This window comes from Syngnathus acus, chromosome 20 (genome assembly GCF_901709675.1).
Source record: "Syngnathus acus chromosome 20, fSynAcu1.2, whole genome shotgun sequence".
Lineage (NCBI taxonomy): Eukaryota > Metazoa > Chordata > Actinopteri > Syngnathiformes > Syngnathidae > Syngnathus > Syngnathus acus.
This window is the reverse complement of record NC_051104.1, coordinates 8,322,787-8,342,500: the sequence shown is the minus strand read 5'-3', so window position 1 is coordinate 8,342,500 and position 19,714 is coordinate 8,322,787. Positions and strand designations below refer to the sequence as shown.

The 19,714-nt window shown below is 44.7% G+C and overlaps 1 protein-coding gene and 1 long non-coding RNA gene across 2 annotated transcripts in view; one reads left to right on the top strand and one right to left on the bottom strand.

Annotated features, from left to right (window-relative positions):
• Positions 1-1,238, top strand: part of en2a (engrailed homeobox 2a) — a 1,986-nt gene extending 748 nt beyond the window's left edge. The window contains exons 1-2 of the mRNA XM_037279518.1: positions 1-138; positions 894-1,238. The exon at positions 1-138 is cut by the window's left edge and continues 748 nt beyond it. Of these exons, the coding sequence (XP_037135413.1) occupies positions 1-138; positions 894-1,210 (455 nt within the window). The 3' untranslated portion in view covers positions 1,211-1,238. The remainder of the gene's footprint in view (positions 139-893) is intronic.
• LOC119139126 overlaps positions 1-16,416 on the bottom strand; it is a 24,848-nt gene extending 8,432 nt beyond the window's left edge. The window contains exons 1-3 of the long non-coding RNA XR_005101304.1: positions 16,344-16,416; positions 14,345-14,415; positions 6,698-6,861 (exon numbers count right to left, since the gene is read on the bottom strand). This is a non-coding gene — a long non-coding RNA (uncharacterized LOC119139126). The remainder of the gene's footprint in view (positions 1-6,697; positions 6,862-14,344; positions 14,416-16,343) is intronic.
• Positions 16,417-19,714: the final 3,298 nt, after the last annotated feature.

Here is a 19,714-nt window from a genome sequence, read left to right as displayed (position 1 = left end):
GCGCGGAGAGCGGAGACCAGTGCCTAAGCTCGGACTCGGACAGTTCCCAAGCCAGCGCCAACGCAGCCCCGGTCCAGCAGCCCATGCTGTGGCCCGCCTGGGTGTACTGCACCCGCTACTCGGACAGGCCCTCTTCAGGTGGGTGCATTCGGGCACGCGAACCCCGAGCAGCCCCGGAACGCTGCCCGCCGACATCGAGCTATATGCGTTAGGGCCTCAACCCAGCCGTGTTTACCTTTTCGATTTCTTCCAACAAAACCAGATTTTTTATTCGATTGAAAAAAATATATATAGGGCGTCGGGGCATAATACACGCGAGTCGCCTCTTTTTTTTCCCTCTTTTTTTTTAAAACAATTTCAACACGAATTATTGCGCATTCCTTGTCTGGCAAATAACTCAGCAAGATGGGTTTTTTTTCCTCTCATACAAACGTTATTTGATCGTCCACTTTTTTTCTGTGTCAAGTTGCGTAGAACAAAGTTCACTGAAAAGCAAAATGTATACGAGTGTCGTGCGTGGATCAAAATGAGTGTAGTACAACTTGTTCTCATGCATTATGTAGCTGGAGGTGGCGACTACTACGAGTTGTAGAGTTTACGTGTGTGCGTGCGTGCGTGCGTGCGTGCGTGCGCGCGCGCGGAGGAGACACATACATCGCGATGTGATGTATGCGTGTTTAATATTTAGCATCAGAAAGAAAGCATTGCGCCACAGCAGGATTTGTCATGCTCAGTAGAATAGAATCATCTGAAATAAAGCACAAATTGAGCGCTAAATATGTGCACGTGAATGATTGCAAATAAAATAAGTTTGGAACATGCATTCCAAGCGCTTTGGCCATAACGTGGCTGGATTATAATCCAACATAAGCGGTAGATTGCTTGGGTTGCAGGTCCGAGATCCCGTAAACCAAAGAAGAAGAGCACCAGCAAGGAGGACAAACGACCGCGCACGGCCTTCACCGCCGAGCAGCTGCAGAGACTCAAGACCGAGTTCCAGACCAACCGCTACCTGACCGAGCAGCGGCGCCAGAACCTGGCCCAGGAGCTGGGCCTGAACGAGTCCCAGATCAAGATCTGGTTCCAGAACAAGCGGGCCAAGATCAAGAAAGCCAACGGGGGCAAGAACACGCTAGCCCTGCACCTGATGGCGCAGGGCCTCTACAACCACGCCACCGTCACCAAGGACGACAAATCCGACAGTGACTGAACAGCGACCGCCCTCCTCTACACTGTTGGAAAAAAGACCATTTCACTTGGAACAACTTTCAAATATGGCTTGATGATTAGCACCACAAAAAAAGGCTTTTGTTTTTTTACTTCAAGTGACAATTCTGCAAACTGTCAAATGGCCCAATTTCAAGTTCCAAGCTCACCCAACTTTTATTTTGTTTTTTTTGGCAGTGTAGGGTTAGGGTTGAATTTTGAAATCTACAGAGTATAGAGAAGCCAGTCCACATGATCCCACTAAAGAAATATTAAGATGCAATAATATCAGCCAGCAACAAGGGCCAGTTTAAGAGAGACTATACCAGCATAAATCCAGAGTCAGCAATATCACGTCGATACACGAAGATGCTGTATAAAGTTGTCACTGTCCGACCCCCACCAAACAGGAGCTCCTAATTAATCAATTACTTATGAATGCCAGTACACAGTATACATATATATGATATAATGATTGTCATTTTTACATCCGGCACTTCTATGAAAAGTAACAAGTCCAAAGAATGTTTTTTTGTTTGTTTGGTTGTTGTTGTTGTTGTTGTTGTTGTTGTTGTTGGTCGGTCCTGCTGCATCAAGGCTACTGTGAATTTATAATCAATGCTAACTAACATCTTGTTTTTAAATCATGTATAGATATGAAGAGACAGATGGCATTATTTTCTAACATATGTGTGCGTGTTGTTTTGATTCTGATTTTAAATAGCAATATCAAATGACTGCTGCCTGGATAGTGACCGTGTAGCATTCAACCGCAAGCGCTCGCTCGCTCGCTCACTCGCTCACTCACGCGGCTTGTGTTCCCGTTCATTCTTCTATGAGGACTTATCGTGGCAAAAGAAGGCATCCGTCTGTGACTGTATTAAAAAAAAAAAAGAAGAAAAGGACTTTGTGTATTTATATAGATTCTATTGAGGAAAAAAAATGACCATTGTTGCTTTAGAGTAGGTATCAGAGGTGTTTACACTGCTTGTTTATCTTGCAATAATTTTTTTTTTTGGTGAATGGAAAATGTGTCTATGAGGCCTTTTGCATGAACGCTGCAATTTTTATTTGTGGGAAAAATGGACAGAACAAGTGTGAGCGCGCTATTAGGCTGTATTTGTGTATCCTTCTGCTAATCAGGGGCCAGGCAAAATGAATGCAAATGTTATTATATATTATAAGCATTTTTTTTGGGAGGGCTTTTTATAACACCGTTTGCAGAATTGCTCTCGGGCGGTCTGCGTACGGGCCACAGGTCGCAGGTTCCCCAGCCCTGCCATGCGCCAAATTTCTTTTTGTTTGCCTTCCATGTGTTTTCGGTTGTGCATCTGCGGGGGGGGGGGGGGGGGGGGGGGGGGGGAAAGTGTGTGTGAATTAAAAACAAACAGAAAATATGATGATCCACCAAACCGAAACACACTTTGCCTTAAAAAGTCCCCACATGGACTTTTTTGTGAAACATAACTGTGCCGAATCAGATAAGCAGTATTCCTTCAACAACAACAAAATGCAGACTATCCTAGCTGAATGCCTTTTTCAAACACTGCTGGTATACGACGTCATGAATTTACTCATCAGCGTAGAGCTATCTATCTATATCTATATAAAAAATGTTGAAATGAAACCACAGCACAGAGTTGTAGAATACAATGCTATTTTTTATTTTACGTTGGATGCTATCTATCCTTTGGTAAGGAAAATCAAACTCAACAAAAAGTGTACATAATTTGTATCATGTATTGATTGTGTCATTAACTGCCTCCTGGAAATTGCAAAAGAGTAAATAAACCTTGAAGATTATCAACACCAAAAAAAAAAAAAACAGCATTTGTTACGTTTTGTACGAGCCGGGATGTTTCGTGTTCAACGATGGGAACAAAAAGGTTTACGTTTTGATTGGCACAATAATCCTCCCTGCCACGCAAACACCCACTCAGCAGGCAGGATGAAATTCAGATGAAAACATTGGCCCGAGCCGTAGAACGTTACGCAAGAGAAAGCCTTGGACCGTCCCCAGCCGTGTCCCCCCCCTCCACCGCCCCGACGACAACAATGGCCTATCTGCATTTTCATACTCGAACCGCGACTCTTTGTTTGCGCGGTCGCTGGCCTGTCTTCGCCACGGTCGGTCTTCCTCGCACCCTGCTGGAAAAGAAAGAAAAACTTCCATCCAGAAAAAGGGTTAGTGGAAGGAAGGAGAGACAGAGACAGACAGAGAGAGAGAGAGAGAGAGAAAGAAAGAGAGAAATGAAGGTCAAAGCCTGTCATGGCTGCAGGTGGCTGGTTTATACCTCCCCTTTCTTCCTCCGCCCACCCCTCGCTAACCCATTCTCCACACGGAACCTTCCCACCCAAACTCGCTTCCCCTTCTCTCACGCTCACACACATCTTACTATCACCCGCCTTTATTATTTTGCTTCTTGCCTGACACACACGCACACACGCACACACGCACACACGCACACACGCACACACGCACACACACACACACACACACACACACACACACACACACACACACACACACACACACACACACACACACACACACACACACACACACACACACACACACACACACACACACACACACACACACACACACAAAGAAACACTAAGACACACACTCACACATGCACACTTCATTCATTTGTGCATGCTCTCGTGCTGCGTGAAAATATCCACAGGGCACAGGAGGCTCCCAAAAAGTTCAGGCCGGGACACGTCGTCGAAGGAAAACCCGATCGGTTCGGACAAGTCGGTTCGACGTATGTAAATGCGACTTTAAAATCACGACAGGTGGGTAGATAAAGGTGCAATTGTTTTCAAAAATCCATTGTGGCGTTTACTGTAACTCTGTGACAAAGACTCGTCGCGCTTTGCTTTCTATCCAAATGATCAATCAATATAGTTTAAAACGATATCTTTTTACAGACACGAACTGGTTAACCGTGGGGAGCTGTTGCTAACCACAACAGCAGCACCCACAATGGACAGTCTGGATTTCCTAGGAAATCACCATTGACACGTGGTTAATACAACAGATCAATGGTGAGAATTCTGTTACTAACTAAAGCAAGAGCATCTATTGAGGCACTCTGATGAGTTGATTGGAAATTCATTCGATATAACCTTTTCTTTCCCCTCAGTACAACTCTTTGCTTGCAAAACATTTTGGTTGACCTCCATATGGGGTCATTTTTGGTAAGTCCCCCTTTGGACGTTCCATTGTATCCACCTGTTAAAAACCACTAAAGGCCCGGCCGGGACCCCCTGCTCCCCAAATGCCCCCCCCCCCACGGTGTCATTTACACACGCTTGGCGGTGGAATCTGCTCCGAGGTGCGCTGTGGCGGAAACATCATTAAAAGTGGTGAAAGACGTAAAAAGGTGAAGAATGGGGATGACATCAGGCCAATTTCACACTTGGCACTCGGACGGCCAGGTCCAAGCCAGGAGGACTTTGGCCTCGCAACGCAGATCAAAGTCCACTGTGGCGAGGTGAAAAGACACCAAAGTATGCTAATCCCCAGGACCAATATATTTTAATCTTGTTAGAATACAAGTTAATGCCGCCGCCGTTCAGTGGCAAGAATGAGAAGCGAACTTGCGAGGCGCCTCCGTCTGGTGCCGGATAAACAAAACCATAAAAATGCCTACTGTACAAGCAGAAGATGGCGACGAGGTTGTTTCCATTCGAGACGGAAGGGGGGGGCGGGGACAAACCCGTGTCGGTGACCCCGACTGAATCCCCACTCCAACAAGCTAGCGTGCAAAGGAAATGAGTATTTTGTGGCTGGCATTGAGGCCCGGGTTCCGGCAAGCACCTTGGTAACCCTTGATCTCTCAAGTATGGCCGGCCAGGGCAGGGCAGGGCAGGGCAGAGCGCTGGTGCCTGCCTGGCCTGCCTGCAGAGGTTTGACTGGCCGCACAATAGGCCACGGATGCTTTGGGCAAAAGTCACACCCCGGCAACTCTCATTTCACACAAAGTCTTTGAGTGAGTTGGGGGGGGGTCCATAATTTAACTGGCAGAGGGATGCTTTCCATCCAATCACCATGTTCTGGATTTGTTCATCACATTTTGCAACACAGCTTGTATTTATCCATTTCAAACAGCCTCTTGATTTGACTTTTTAAGTTGACTGTCACCTCCAGAATATGGATTCATGTTGGGGTCAGGGCATTGGGATGGCTCTTTAGGGGGGGCAAAGCAGTGTGGAATGTGGGATTAGGGATGGACAATCAATACAAGCACTGCTTTCTTTAATATACCAGTATAGCATTTTAGTAGATTTTGGAGATTAAAGCTCATTCATAATAAACATTCCTTTCAATTCTGTTTAAGAAAGGGAATTATGATTGTTATTATTGTTAGTGTGGTTGTTATTATCATTATTGTTGTTGTTATCATGACAATAGTGAAGCATTGTCATGTGTTGATGTTAGCATGATAAACATTGCATTGTATTTTGGTGGGGGTGGAAAATGGAGCATGTTTGTGGTTAAACGCTCTCCCACATGGATAGTTTCTTGCTTTTGTTTTACAAATGAAAATGTAGAAAAGCCAAGCATGCCACTTGTGGCCACTTGGCGAGTGAGGGTCAAGGGTGCATCAGGGTCGGTCGGTTGCTGCCACTCACCTGGTGCTTCTGTATCACGGCTGAGAGAAGCACAAAGCGGGAGCTCGGTGCTGTTGCTGCTGCTGCTGCTGCTGCTGCAACGGTGGCGAGAGCATCGCCACGCAAAAAAAAAAAAAAAAGAAAAAAGCAGCAGCCCATCCCGCGCATGACATCTTTCTCCAAGCCCTCTCCCAGCTCTCTGCACTGTGAAAAGGGAAGGAAAAAAAACAACACGTTCATCACGGTAAGGGCCAATGGCAAAGTGTCACTCAGCATGAGTAGGTAGGCCTAAAAATAGATTGTTTGGATGTTTTCTTCCTCAGCAAACAATTGACTTGTTGTGAAGTGTCAGAGTCATCTCCAAGTGAGTCAACTCATTTAGTCAGCCATTCGAAATGGGAACCCAGTTCACCGAGAAGGAAAGCGCTTCAAATCGCAATCAAAGATGAGCGAGCGCTTAAGCGGACAAAGCAAGCTAGCGCAACAATGGGCCGTGTGGATACTGAGCGTGTGTTCAGGGCTAAGCACGGGCTCCCATCATGCATCGGGCTAAACCTGCCTTTAAAATGGCAGCCGGCCAAAGACGTGGCTTTAAAGACGCTTAATGCTGGCCAGAAAATTGCAATAAAGACAAGCGGCACTTTTGCCTGCATTTTGCACACAGAGCTGGGCTGGAGAAATATTCACTTTTTCAACAAATCAAAATGGCTTATATAACAGCAGTAGCCTGGCTGGGGTGCAAGCGGTGGTCCATTAGCTTGCTATTTTTTGGATTTTTTTTTTTCTTTAGATCCAAGTGGCGCAATTCAAGAGAGGTCCATAAAAATAAGCGATTGGAAATTGAGAGCAAAAAAATAATCGGGCATACAAGGAAAGTCCCAGCTCAGTCGAGCATGCCCAAGCTCAGCGTGTCGGGCCTCTCCCTCACTCCCTCCCTCCCTCCCTCCCTCCCTCGCTGCCATTTTAACCGCTGCTGAGTGACGGGCCAGAGAGGGCGGGGTCAACGGCGGCCATGATGGCGGCGGCACAACACTGGCGAAAAGAAAAGAGGATGCTTGATGAGGAACATTGGGATATTTTGATCACTGGCACATAAAGGAGTTCCAAATATTTGCTGAAATATTATGTTCCATTTCATTTGCTGGTGCTGAATCCAAATAAAGTAAATATTTCTAAAAACAAAGATTTGCAACTGACATATGCGATTGAATCAAAGGTGGCTGTCCATGAGAACATTAAATCACCACTTTTCATTGACTGATATTTAAAAAGTCATCAAAAGCAGCTCTTAAGCAACGTGATTGTCTGAAAATCAAATCTTGAAATTTCAAACAATCCTGCGACTCGTGTTTCTGAGCAGGTCAGCGCTGACCCACTCCGCTTGCACCTCGGCCTCTGAAAATATATATAAAAAAAAAAAGGGAGAGCGAGAGCACAGTGGCTCCTTTCCAACTATATTTGAGGTCAGAGTTCACCACGTCCTCTCGGCAACAGCCGAGGGCGTCTAGACAGGTCACGGTATCAAACCGGCTCCCTGCGGTTGCTTCCGGAAGGAAGGCGGGAGGGAGGGAGGGGTCAGCCATAGCTAGCCAAGTGCGGGCAGGGTAAACACGGATTCGGGCGCCTCCACCCTCCGCTGATCAAAGAGCGGGGATCTTCCTGGGAGAAGAAGAGAAGAGGGGGCTGGCTCGGAAGATGAACTCTACGTTTGTGTAATCGAGACGTGTCCGAGACCCCGATTGTCTCCTTTCACACCCCCAAACGGACCCTTCCGGTGCCACTGATTACATTAGGCAGGACAGACGCTTTTCACAAGGGGCGCTCGGACAAAAGAGGCGCTTCCGCGGCCCTCGCCATCTGGTCCCCAAATAAGGAAGCTTGAAGAAGAGAGAGAGAGAAAAAAAAAAAGCCCAGCCAGCGAGAGAAGAAGCTGAATAGAAGGAACGCTGTTTGAATAGACACACGGGATGGATGGCCAGCCGGACAGATAAGCAAACGTACAGTGAAGCCTCAAAGACGGCCAGCGCAAATAAAGCCATGGAACGCTGACAGATATAGGGCAAAACGCAATAGTCATGTCAATGGAGCCCGTACACCTACCTCATGATCAGATCTGTGACCCAGAAACAACTCATCAGAAAATACGTAGCAATTCTTTTTAGTGAGCGTCAGTGCACATACGTTAGCACCCAAAATATTTGTTTTGCTTCATGACTAAAATCTGTTGATTTTCTTTCAAATGTTCCAACAGTGAAGTTAGTCAGGTATGTTTGAAGACGCCGTTCCGCAATGCGTGCGTGGCCATATTGGCAAGGCAAAAGCTGGGAGGAAATTTGTGGCAAAGGCCCTTGATGCTGAGTGCTATTGTCAGGAGATGTGCAAGTGTGTGTGCCACATTGACAAATCAAGTGGATTGGTCCATGTTGACAATCATGAAATGACAGGTTCCTTTCTAAAATGATCTTGTCAAATACATATACGTATATTGTTCGCATACGTAATTGCCATTCATTGCGAACTGAATATCCCAATAAGAATACTGGAGTGGCAACATTTTGGCTGATTCCAAATGAAATCTGCTGCGAGGCGCGAAGCACATGCTAACACTTTCCATTGTGTTGCCATTAAAAAGACCTTATTTCAGTCTGGTGACCACCATATTTGAATTTGTTGAGCCCCGTCACACACACGATTACTAAAAGGAAAGTCGACACCCAAATCAAATGGAAAGAGATTCATGAATGGGAAAGAGCACAGACAGCTTGGTAGAAAAATGGAATGAAAATGCTGGGGGGGAATTTGACAAGTCCCGAGGGGCGCAAATAAGTCAGCATTTTTATCTGCTCTTTCATCGTCTTCACAACGCAACACAACAAGCGTCTCGGCAGTGATGCGCAAACACTGCTGCGGCGTTTGACGTGAAGCTTTTCATCCGTCAGTCAGCGTTCCGCCAATCAGGCTCACCTTGTAGAAATAAAAGCAGATCATATAGACTGCCGACGTGACGCCTGCCTTATTGTACACATCCCAGCCTGCCTCCGACCGAGTACAACGCGCACAAGCGTGGTTGCTGTGGCGTCCGTCATTAGCCATTGAAGCTTCCAGAGGCAGGAGAAACGAAAGCAAAATTGGACAGCTCCGCTCAATGTGTTGAGGTCAAAGTCTGCTTGATTTCTTCACATGCCAAGACACACAAAGAAATCGAAATGACGTTCCCACTATCCCACGGTGACAAGACATGTGTCATTGTTGTTTTAGTCTACACTTGAACTGAATAGTTAGATCCAGTTTGAATTGAATTGAAAATCGATACTGGCCTGTTAGGGTTGATAGATTAGTTTGATCCTATTCTTATGTTGGAAAAGGGCATACTGTCTCCCGTGTGGTTCTTGCAAAAGAAGTTCGAGTGAGCACCACTCTAATTATGATTATTATTATTTTCTGTTTGCAGTTCTTCTGTTCCCTCTTAGCTATTTCCTACCTGGTGTCTCTTTGATTGCTTCAACATGGCTAAGTGTCTATTTTGTTTCTCATTTTGTATAGTGTATTTGTTTATGTATGTATACATACACATTCGTATATATGCATATGTAAATATGACGAATTAATATTTAGCTTGTTACGCTTTTGTTTATTCACTTATATTTTTTCAAACACTTGAATGACATTTGACGACACAGCACTTTGTTTGTACAGGAGTGGAGCTCCTTACAAGCCCTAGGCTTCGTCTCCCTCCTTGCACTGTTATTGCTACAATAATATGTGCTAAACAATAAACCAAACCAAACCAAACACAGGCTCATATGGAGCATTCAAGTGGAGTGCGCCGCCCGCCCGCTTCCGTACCAATGGCGGCTGCTGTCATGAGTTCTCGGTCGGTCTTCAGTTGATGTCATCAGGGCCTTGCTCATTATTTGGAAAAATCCAATCCGAGACGAGAGCGAGCGAGCGAGCGCCGCCGCGTGAATCCAAGGAGAAGCGAGCAGCACCTGGCGTCTCAAAGCACTGCGGCTGCTTTCACTCCCACGCGACTTCTCTTTAACAATGTCGCTAATGGCTACTACCTATTCAACCAAAATGGACGCTAGCTAACGCTTACAGACGTCATTGACGGCTAACGGAATTTGCATCCATATTGAAGCGCTTGCGCTAAGGAACGGACAGAAATAACGAGTGTGACAAATGCCTCATATTATTGCAGCCAAACTCATCTTTGTATATTTGTTGGCCGTCTCTTATGCTGGCCCCTGGTGGCCAAGTGGCGCCGCACACCAGCAAGAAGACGCTTCATGGGCAGTGAAGCATGAAATGAACATATGAGACTATTTGTACAGAATGTTTATATTGCTCATGGCTCATTGTCCTTACTTGAAAACTTTTGGCAGCAAACGCAGGCGTGAGCCCCTAAAAATTGGCGCATTTCCACAAGTCCACCCCCACAGCGAGTCTTACTCACATTTGGGCGACAGCTCGACTGAGTTGACTCAACGCAAGGCACAAATGATGTCATTTAAGTTTGAAGGGACCACGGCATATACTTGATACCTTGGTTGTTATTATTTGAAGATTCCCACCCGCAGCGTGTGGGCGGACGACGGCAGCGGCTTGCCACAAAGGCCAAAATTCAAGAATGCTTTTCTTCAATCTGGCATGAAAAGTGATTTAAGTTAAGGAAGGCACCTGCGGCGACTTGAGAGGCCTCGCCGCGTTCACACGTTTGCGCTCGAAAGGCAACCCAAATGCTCCGACAGAGGCTCATTAGCTAGCAGTTAGCCAAACAGTCTTGGGCCAGCCACGAAGATGAAAAGGACCCGAGGGGAAGCTGGTGGAATTTCCGGGGGTCACGTGCTAAGTCCCGTTAAGAGCCTCAAAGCGCTCTTCAGAGTTAAGCACACACAAACAAATATCAATTTCACATTTGGCTAAACGCTTTCACACTTGGCGTTAGGAGGAGACAAAACACAGCTCTTGGATAAGGATCATGTTAATGCCTATCAATTAGGATCAAACGGGGATTAAGCGGCACGGTCGCGGCGGCCCAGGGACGGGGCCCGCGCCGAGCTACTGAATACCAGGGGTCGCACCCCCCGACTTCATTAGGGCTGACCTTTCCACGCCATTGTGTGAACTCATCCAGCCTGGACTAGGCTCGAATAAATAGCAAACGTCCGGGGAGCGCCAATAAGGAAGCGCTGCTCGGGCCAGGTGCTTATTAGCCGTCAAGCACGCTTTCAGGAAATCACTTCAGAGAGATGTATGATTTACTAATTAGTCGTGGGGTCAAGCGGCTCCAATTCTGCCCACCCATCTTAATTGACTCAAAGGTCAAATGGCAAAGAGGAAACAGGTACGCCAGGTGCCCAAATAGGAGATGTGCATGCAAAATGATGAAAATAGGGTAAGGAAAAAATAAATTCATCCAAAAAAAAAAAAGCCACTGGGAACTCTAAATTGAGGTTAACAACATTTTGAGGCGCCACATGTTTTAGTGAACCACAAATCACAGCACGTGATATCCGTGCAAGATTTTGCCCATACAATAGAAAAAGGAAAAGGGCCAAAGGAACAGAGAGAGCCTGGCTTTATTAGCAATGATTGCAATTGTGCATTTCTGTGACGGACTTTCTCTTCACGCTTTGCTTTTTAGACACGGGTTCAAAACAGCGATTCAGCAAGCTTTGAAAATAGGAAGGAAGGAAGGAAGGAAGGAAGGAAGGAAGGAAGGAAGGAAGGAAGGAAGGAAGGAAGGAAGGAAGGAAGGAAGGAAGGACGGAAGGAAGGAAGGAAGGAAGCTGCTCTACTTTCCTCCAATCTAGAGGTGCTGGAACGTTAACACCCAAAGTTGCCCAAGTTCATCTGAGGCTAAAAGTTTGGGCGTGCAAAGTAAGCGGTGTCAAAACCGAGCAGGGAGCCAGGGAGCAAGAGAGCGAGAGAGGAGTCAAACAACGCTCACTCACTCACTCGTTCGTTCGGGCCCGCAGCCGTCTTTGTCGCCGTGTTCTCGATGAGCTCACGGCATTTGCAAGGAGTGGAGTTTGGGGTTGGGGGGGCTCGGAGGTTATTTGAAGATGAGAACAGGAAGTAATACTGGGGCTGTCTGCCGTATCGTGTTCCGCGCGCAGCTCCGTCGCAAACAAATAGAGTGACTTGAAGAGAAGCCGAGCTTCCCATATGTACACACACTTACTTTCATTGACAAGTTTGGGCAATATTTCATGAGCACGGGTCATTTTTGGCACAGGCATGGAGTGTCGGAGCTGAAAATCATTGTCTTCATTTCTGTTTCCACTCTTTCAATTTAAGTCTATTAAAAGCTCTAATCTATTCTATTCTAGCGGCTTGCAATCCGCCGATCAATTCAGTCAACTTTGGACTCCTTAGGAACAAAAGTGCAATACAATTTCCTCTTAGATTACTAAACTAATAACACCTAAATTATATGGCGATATGTAATGTGACCAACATAATAACAATATATTACATGTGGCATATATCCTCCCCATTTTCTTTTCTTTGCAATCATACTGAATTAAAAAAAATATGTAAACGGGTTGGCACGTAAAATTAGCTTCGCATGAAGTAATTAAATCAACAACTAAAAGTTTGCAATTTTATACACGCATTCTCCCCTGAAAATATGTACAAAAATATTTGTCACGATAGCAGGGATGGAAAACGCGACTATCAGAAGAATCTAAACACAATTGATTGACAGTAGTATAAATTGAAACATTTGGTTACACTATGCACACTCTGAACAAGTACAATGTCATTGATTGCTTGTAAAAATAAAATATGCATTGTACCAAAAAATAGTATCAAGCCTCTCCCTGTAGTAATATATGCAGAAGAGAATTCAAATGGCTCTGCACGACAGCAAAGAAATTGTGTAGAAATGATTGGAATAAAACTTTCACGTGTGGAATTTATTTCATGTTTTGAGATGCAAAAAAATCAGGTTGGAATATTCAGTCAAATGTGCATCAATTAACAATCCACTGATAACGAACGACCTTGCCAAATAACATCTAAATCGTCAGGTTTGAATATTCAGTCAAATGTGTAGAAATAAACACCACCTTGCCAAATGACATCTAAAATCCAATTGACGGCTAAAATTCCAAATGCAAGATTGACACATTTTCTGAAGACAATTTCTGAATTAAAAATACACACACGGAGGGAGTTTTAGTTTGAAATTAAAAAATGAACGCAATCAGCACTCGGAGTCTTTATTTTAGGGTTGCGGCCTTTTGTTTTCCCTTCTTGTCCCCAAACTTAAAATGGAGGTTGCCTGTTTTTTTTCCGGCACCATCAACAACACGGCATAGTCGCACAATACAAAAAGTAAGAGCAACAAATGGCCGCCTGCCGGGCGGGAAACACCGTAAAATACAGCGCGGGCCTTCATTTCAAATGAGCAATAGCGATTTATAAAAAAAAAAAAAAGAGAGTGACGGAGAGCCCCGCCGTTTACGACAGACAATGGCAGCTGCAGCCGGGAAAAAAAAAGAAAAAAAACACTTTGAAATGTGCTCTTGTGCTGTAACTCAGCTGCTTTCATCCAGATGCCTAATAGCATCACACCTCGTGACCGCACCGTGGGCGGAGACTAAAAAGACAGCGGGAGGACTCAGCGTTTTGGACGTGAGCCTCCAGTGCAATTGGCAAAAAAAAAAAAAAAAAAGAAATACAGTTGAAATTCTCTGAACGGATGCAACTGGGGAAAAGACACACCTCCAGCAAGGCCAAACAAACTAGACACTAAACTGCCATCCATCCATCCATCCATCCATCCATCCATCCATCCATCCATCCATCCATCCATCCATCCATCCATCCATCCATCCATCCATCTCAACATTCCTAAGCAATGTGCTGTCATCAGGTGCACCATGGGAAATGATCTCATTTCACTTAATTGATCCAAAAATGATACCACCTGTGGTACGCGAGCACCCTCTAGTGGTACGCGAAAGATTTACTGCCCAAATTTAGTACGATTGTATTGCTAACTGCTTGCTAAGTTAGTTGTTGCCGTTTCAAACTTTCATTTCGGTACACCCCGAGATTTAAGTAACAGCGTCAAAGCAGACAGATTCATCAGCCGGCCCATTATTTTTTTCTTTTAAATCAGAAAAAAAAGAAAGTGTCGTCGGCCCCTCGAAAAAGTCCAAATAAATCCCAAATACACCAAATGTCATTTTTGCAGCCAGTTTTACACGGTTACACAAAACATCAACGAGAAGAAAATGGCTTACATAACGTTACTTGAGCAATGGGCAACACAAAAACATTTTGTCAGCCACCCATATTTTTGGCTTCCGAGATGAAAGTTTGGGAAACTCTGCAGTGGAGCAGCAACTACCTCCCAACCCTCCCTCCCTCCCTCCCTCCCGCCCTCCCTGCCTGCCTGCCTCAGGCAATCATTCCTGGAATTGCTTCTCCCCATTTTACATGTAGCCAAAATGCTCTTGAAAGAACGGACGGACGGACGGGTCAGCGGAGCTCTTACCAGACGGAAGGAAGGCCGGGGCCAGGTAGATGCCGAGCGATGCCCGGTTCCAGCGAACACGCCGGCTTTTCCTGAAGATCAAATGGAAAAACATGAAAGAAACTTTTTACAAACAACGGCAATATCCGTGGGCTGAATTGAAAGCCAAATCAATGAACCTGAAGCAGCCGCGCCCTTTCTCACCTTTTCAGCATTTCTGAGCGACAACTTTTCAAGCGCGTCGGCCATCGCCAAGTAAATGCCTATTAAAAGAATACCACCACAAGTATGCGCGCTAAGTAGGTGATAATCAAGCGATCCTGTCTGGGCCGGTCACCGATACGGCAAACAGATAAACCTCAGCAGAGAGCCGCTCGCGGGGCATTGGTGACAACATGTTTTGTTGAAACAATTCACTTTTCACACGTGTTGCGAAAATGAACTGTCAACCTTTTTTTGTAACGGTACTGGACGTGATAAGGATTAGACATAAAAGTAAAAAAAGAATTGTAAGAAAATACTAGATGACTAAATAAAAGGTCATTCTAATTCAAATAGAGCCATTTAAAAAGAAGCTCCTGCAGCGACATGACCACAGTCTATGTTGGCCACCTGCTGTTCCTCCACATATTGCAAAGAACAAAGCAGATATTATTTTTAGCCAGACTTGTACAGCTTATTTTCAATTTGAGTAGTGATGGTAAAATGGTATCCCTTTGTTATTTATTGCGCCCCCTTAAAAATAGTACGTTACCTGAAATTAGCAGAATGAATTGAATAACGTTTCACTAAAAAGTGCCGCACAAATGTTGAAGCTAATTTTGTTGAAAAATGTGTCGAATTAGTTTGACATTTTTCACAACAACGCGGCCGGCGGTGGCAGAAGCGACCAGTCAAAACACTGCCACATATTGATGTGGTCGAAAATTGCGTACGCAGAAATCCGAGCGCATGAGACAAAATGGCTACCGACGAGACGCGACGTGGATGCAGTTTTTAGCTACAACACAGAGTCGGCCATCTTGGCCCCCTAAAAGGAGGGAAGACTGCAGTGGTGGAGCAGAAATGTCTAGACAGGCCTGAGGCGGCAGACGAGCAGTGGGGGGGGGGGGGGGGGGGGGGGGGTTTACACATTACACTCTTGGATCCTGTTCTGGGCAAAATACTGCATGCAGGGAAATGTTAAATCGATTCCTTTCAACCTTATTTGTGCCCCGTGGATGGAAATTGTGCATAAAAGCTGTGAAAGGCTACAACAATTACTGATCATTGGGTAACACGCTGGCATCATGGCTTAGTTAGCTAGCTCGCTGAGGTGTTTGCACGCTAGCTTCGACTAAAAACACGAGAAAGATTCTATGTTGTACTTAGGTGTGGATGCGATGGAAAAGCCACCAAGCCAATTTGAGGACACGTGATATAGAAAATGGATGGATGGATGGATGGATGGATGGATGGATGGATGGATGGATGGATGGATGGATGGATGGATGGATGGATGGATGGATGGATGCTGACTGAGTTCATAGACTCTTCAATGACTCAAGAGGAAAATGTGTTTGATGAAAAATGTATGCATGTCAATGTAAAAAAGTTTGTTTGTTTGTTTATTTCGAACATGAAAGAAATACAAGAAAAAAAGTAAAAAATACAGAAAATGATAACTCCATAGTACAATAGAACATAAAAAGAAAAAAAAATGATATTGCATTATAATTTTCCCTTTATCGTAAATTCATATTTGTTCAAAAAGGAGTAGAAGGAAGCCTAAGCTTATCTGACTCTACCCCTTGTAACTACATGTTTCTCTTTGATTCTGTCAAAAATTTGACCATAGTCAAATATATTTAAAAAAAAAAAAAGTGTTTGGGGACGTCTTGTTAATTGCAATAATTAATGTGGAAAAGTTTGGAGACTCAACGTGGCAGACTAAATTGTGTATTTGAAGAGAAATACACAATATTCTCTCACTCCAAAACAGGTGTACAAACCAAACCAACCAACCAACCAACCAACCAACCTTTTCTCCATGGTTGCTGCAGCGCTGCTCTTTCCATGAACCCTGAACGCAACACGCAGACCCTCCTGAGCATAAAGAAACAGACAAAAGACATAAACGTTCATCGACAACTCTTGAACACCATGGACGAGAACACTCGGTGACACAAAGCGTGTTATAATTGCTATGAGGGAAATTTTTGCTTTACGCGAGGCGATCAGAAAAAGTTTGAGTGGCGTGACGTGGACTTGCGTGGGACGGACGCAAACGTGCGATCTCGCACCTGGTTCGAGGGAAGTCAATTAGCGCCAAAGCCCGTGTGCTCATTAAGCGTCGTGTTCGTGTAATCGGGTTTGTTAAAACTCCATTCAAGCGTCTTCCAAAAGACTATTTTCTCCAATGTAGCATTCCAGCGGCGCCGTGTTGGTGGTGTACGTTAGCTAACTCACCTACCTGTCTGCGCATTCAGCGAAATCTGCTGACGCACCAAACTTTCACGTCTCTTCCTCCTTCGCCACCAAAAATACCATTTCTCACAAAACCACAGTCCAGTGGCAGTTAAATAAAATTCCACATTCGGCCAGGTGTCCTCGGTGAAAGGAGTCGAGCTAGAAAAGGGGTAAAGCTCGAGGGGGGGGGGAGAAATCCGTGTCCTATTTTGTCAATTTCAGACACACTCCAGACAGTCTCAGAGCGGCGACGTGCGCGTTCCCTTCCGCGCGTGCACGTCGAATGGCGCGGGAAGCGGCGATGATGCTTGATTGACAGCGAGTCGGGCCAGTGGCCGCGCGAGCCACGGCGCGTCGCCCAATCGCGGGGGTGGATGTTAAAAGGTCTCCGCCCACTCAGCCTCCTCGCTGGTGATGAGATTGAATAAAACAAGCAAAGATGTGGGTCACAGACGAGGTAAATTGTCTCCAGGTAAAGAGGATGAGCTGTACAAGGCGCCATATACCGTTTGGAAATAATACATACACATTAAGAAACATAATATACCCTCCCACCAAAATAAATAAATGGATACATAAACAAATAAATAAATAAATAAATAAATACATAAATGAATATAAACTAATTAATCACATCGAGGGAACAGTATTGCTATTTGTCTGTCAGGTTTATTCAAGCAGTATTTATACTAAATGTTAGGCTTATTTCACAATTTTTTCACTCTTGACACTTTTGTTAATAATCCAGTAATACAGATAAAACAACACTAGGCCGCATTATTGCCACCTGTCTGCCATGTGTCTTCAAACAATGAGTATTTTTACTATTTTTGCTTTGCAGAGGTTAACTTGCTTACGATTTTGTGCAGGCAACAATTTTGAGCCTGAATTGAAGGGATTCACTTTCCTATGGGAAAAAAAGGCAATTGTCTCGCGCATAAAACCACTTCAAAGACGTTTGGATTTCGTCAGGCATGTTTTTCCGTCCATCGGGGGAAAATAACAAATCTTGTCCGCTTTGGCTCTGCACCCCTTTTCTTTTTTTTATTTGCATTGTTATGGAAAACCGCTGGATTTGGACAGGCCATAATAGAGTGTGACAGCTCTCCCTTTTCACCATTTATTTGGGAGAGGAATACAAAATCCTGGGAAAGTGAATCCAGAAGGGAGGGCGATAAATACACTATATTGCTTTCAGGAACAGCTGTACGGAGTGAATGTGTAATGACATGACATATGGTATCCATTGCCACGGACAGTCACAAAAAACATATACTATCGCAAAACAACTGATTGTATTGAACGCTGTTTTTCTTGCATGCCATGAATATGCATCATCTGCTCCCTTGATCCCCTCCATCAGCCATCTTTGCAGATATTGACCTGGTCGGTGCCACAAAATGGCTTCCTCCTCACAGCGGGAGCCCATAATGAGGCAATACAATGAGGTTTCACTTCACTGCGCACCTCTCTTTGGTTGTCCCGCACCTTCTTTGTTGACCTTTTTCAGCCCGGGAGGAATTTCAAGGGGGGCTAACGAATCGTCTGATGGAAATGACGAATGATGGGGAAGAAGGATGGATGTGCGCTATTGTGAATTTTATGACTTGAATTACCCAAAATATTCCACATCAGCGTTCTGTATATTCATGACCGCTTTGTATTGCGGATTGAATGATTAAACAAATGCAGGACTCCATCCTTCTACCAATCAATGCTCTGTACAGTGCCTAGTCTTCAATTGGTACTGTGGTTGAACAAGTGTGCACACCCTCTTAGAACTGAGAATAATATGGCTATGTCAGGGGTGGGCAAACTACGGCCCGCGGGCCACATCCGGCCCACGGGGCCGTTTAATCCGGCCCGCCAAACCTGAATAAATTGTATTAATTTTTTGGGGGGTCATTTTCCCTGCAATTACTATGTTTCCCCAGTAGATGGGGAAGCGCCCGCCCGCGCATTTACTCCCGGGAGCCGTGTCAGAAAGCTCGGTGCACACTCACAAGTGCGTGTGCGTGCGTACTCAGTAGTACGTAGTAATTTCATCTATCAGTGCCGAATTTCGAGTGTAGGCTGTGACGTCAATATTCTCGTAATTCGCGCGCTGAGATATACAGCTTCAGATACAGTTTTACGCTAATGCCACCCACAAACCTTCCCCTGGAATCCTTCCATTAAAATGAGTGGCCCGAAGAAAAGAAAGGTGGACAGTGAGTGCCGAATGTTAAAAAAGAGTGGACAATTTGGCTCGACCTACGTGTGTGAGAAGACGTTCAGCCACATGAACGTCAACAAAGCCCGTCACAGATCGAGGTTAACGGACCGACACTTCGGCTCTATCCTAAAAATGACCACGACAAATTTTACTCCAGACTATGATGCACTAGCCAAAAAGGGGAACCAACAATACTATTGATTTCTTTATTACTTTATTTCAATGTATTCTTTCACTGATTCTTCAAGATGATGTATTTGGTCAGAATGTTTGCCGTTGGATGTGATTTTGCCTCATTAGATAAACATATTTCATAAATCTGACCTGCAGGCGCTGAAGTGATGGAAAATGTTATTCATCATAACAGTGTCGTATTTAATAAGAATCACTGATTGTAGTTTTTTGGTGAAATATTTTTTTAATACTGTTAATAAATGCATTTGTTTTCAAAAAGCTTTTTTTTTAATATCCATGCTTTAGTATCTACTAAAAGTAAAAACCTTTTATGCAATTTATATTACTTCACACAAACACTACATCCATCTGCTCCTGGTTCGGCCCCCCGGTCAAAATTTAGAACCCAATTCGGCCCGCAAGTCAAAAAGTTTGCCCACCCCTGGGCTATGTTCATCATTGACTTGCCACGTACATTCTATACATTCATATAAAGTGCTTCTGATTAACAAATAAACGAAGAGTTGTTTCAATGGGTTTTTCCTTTTCGGTGT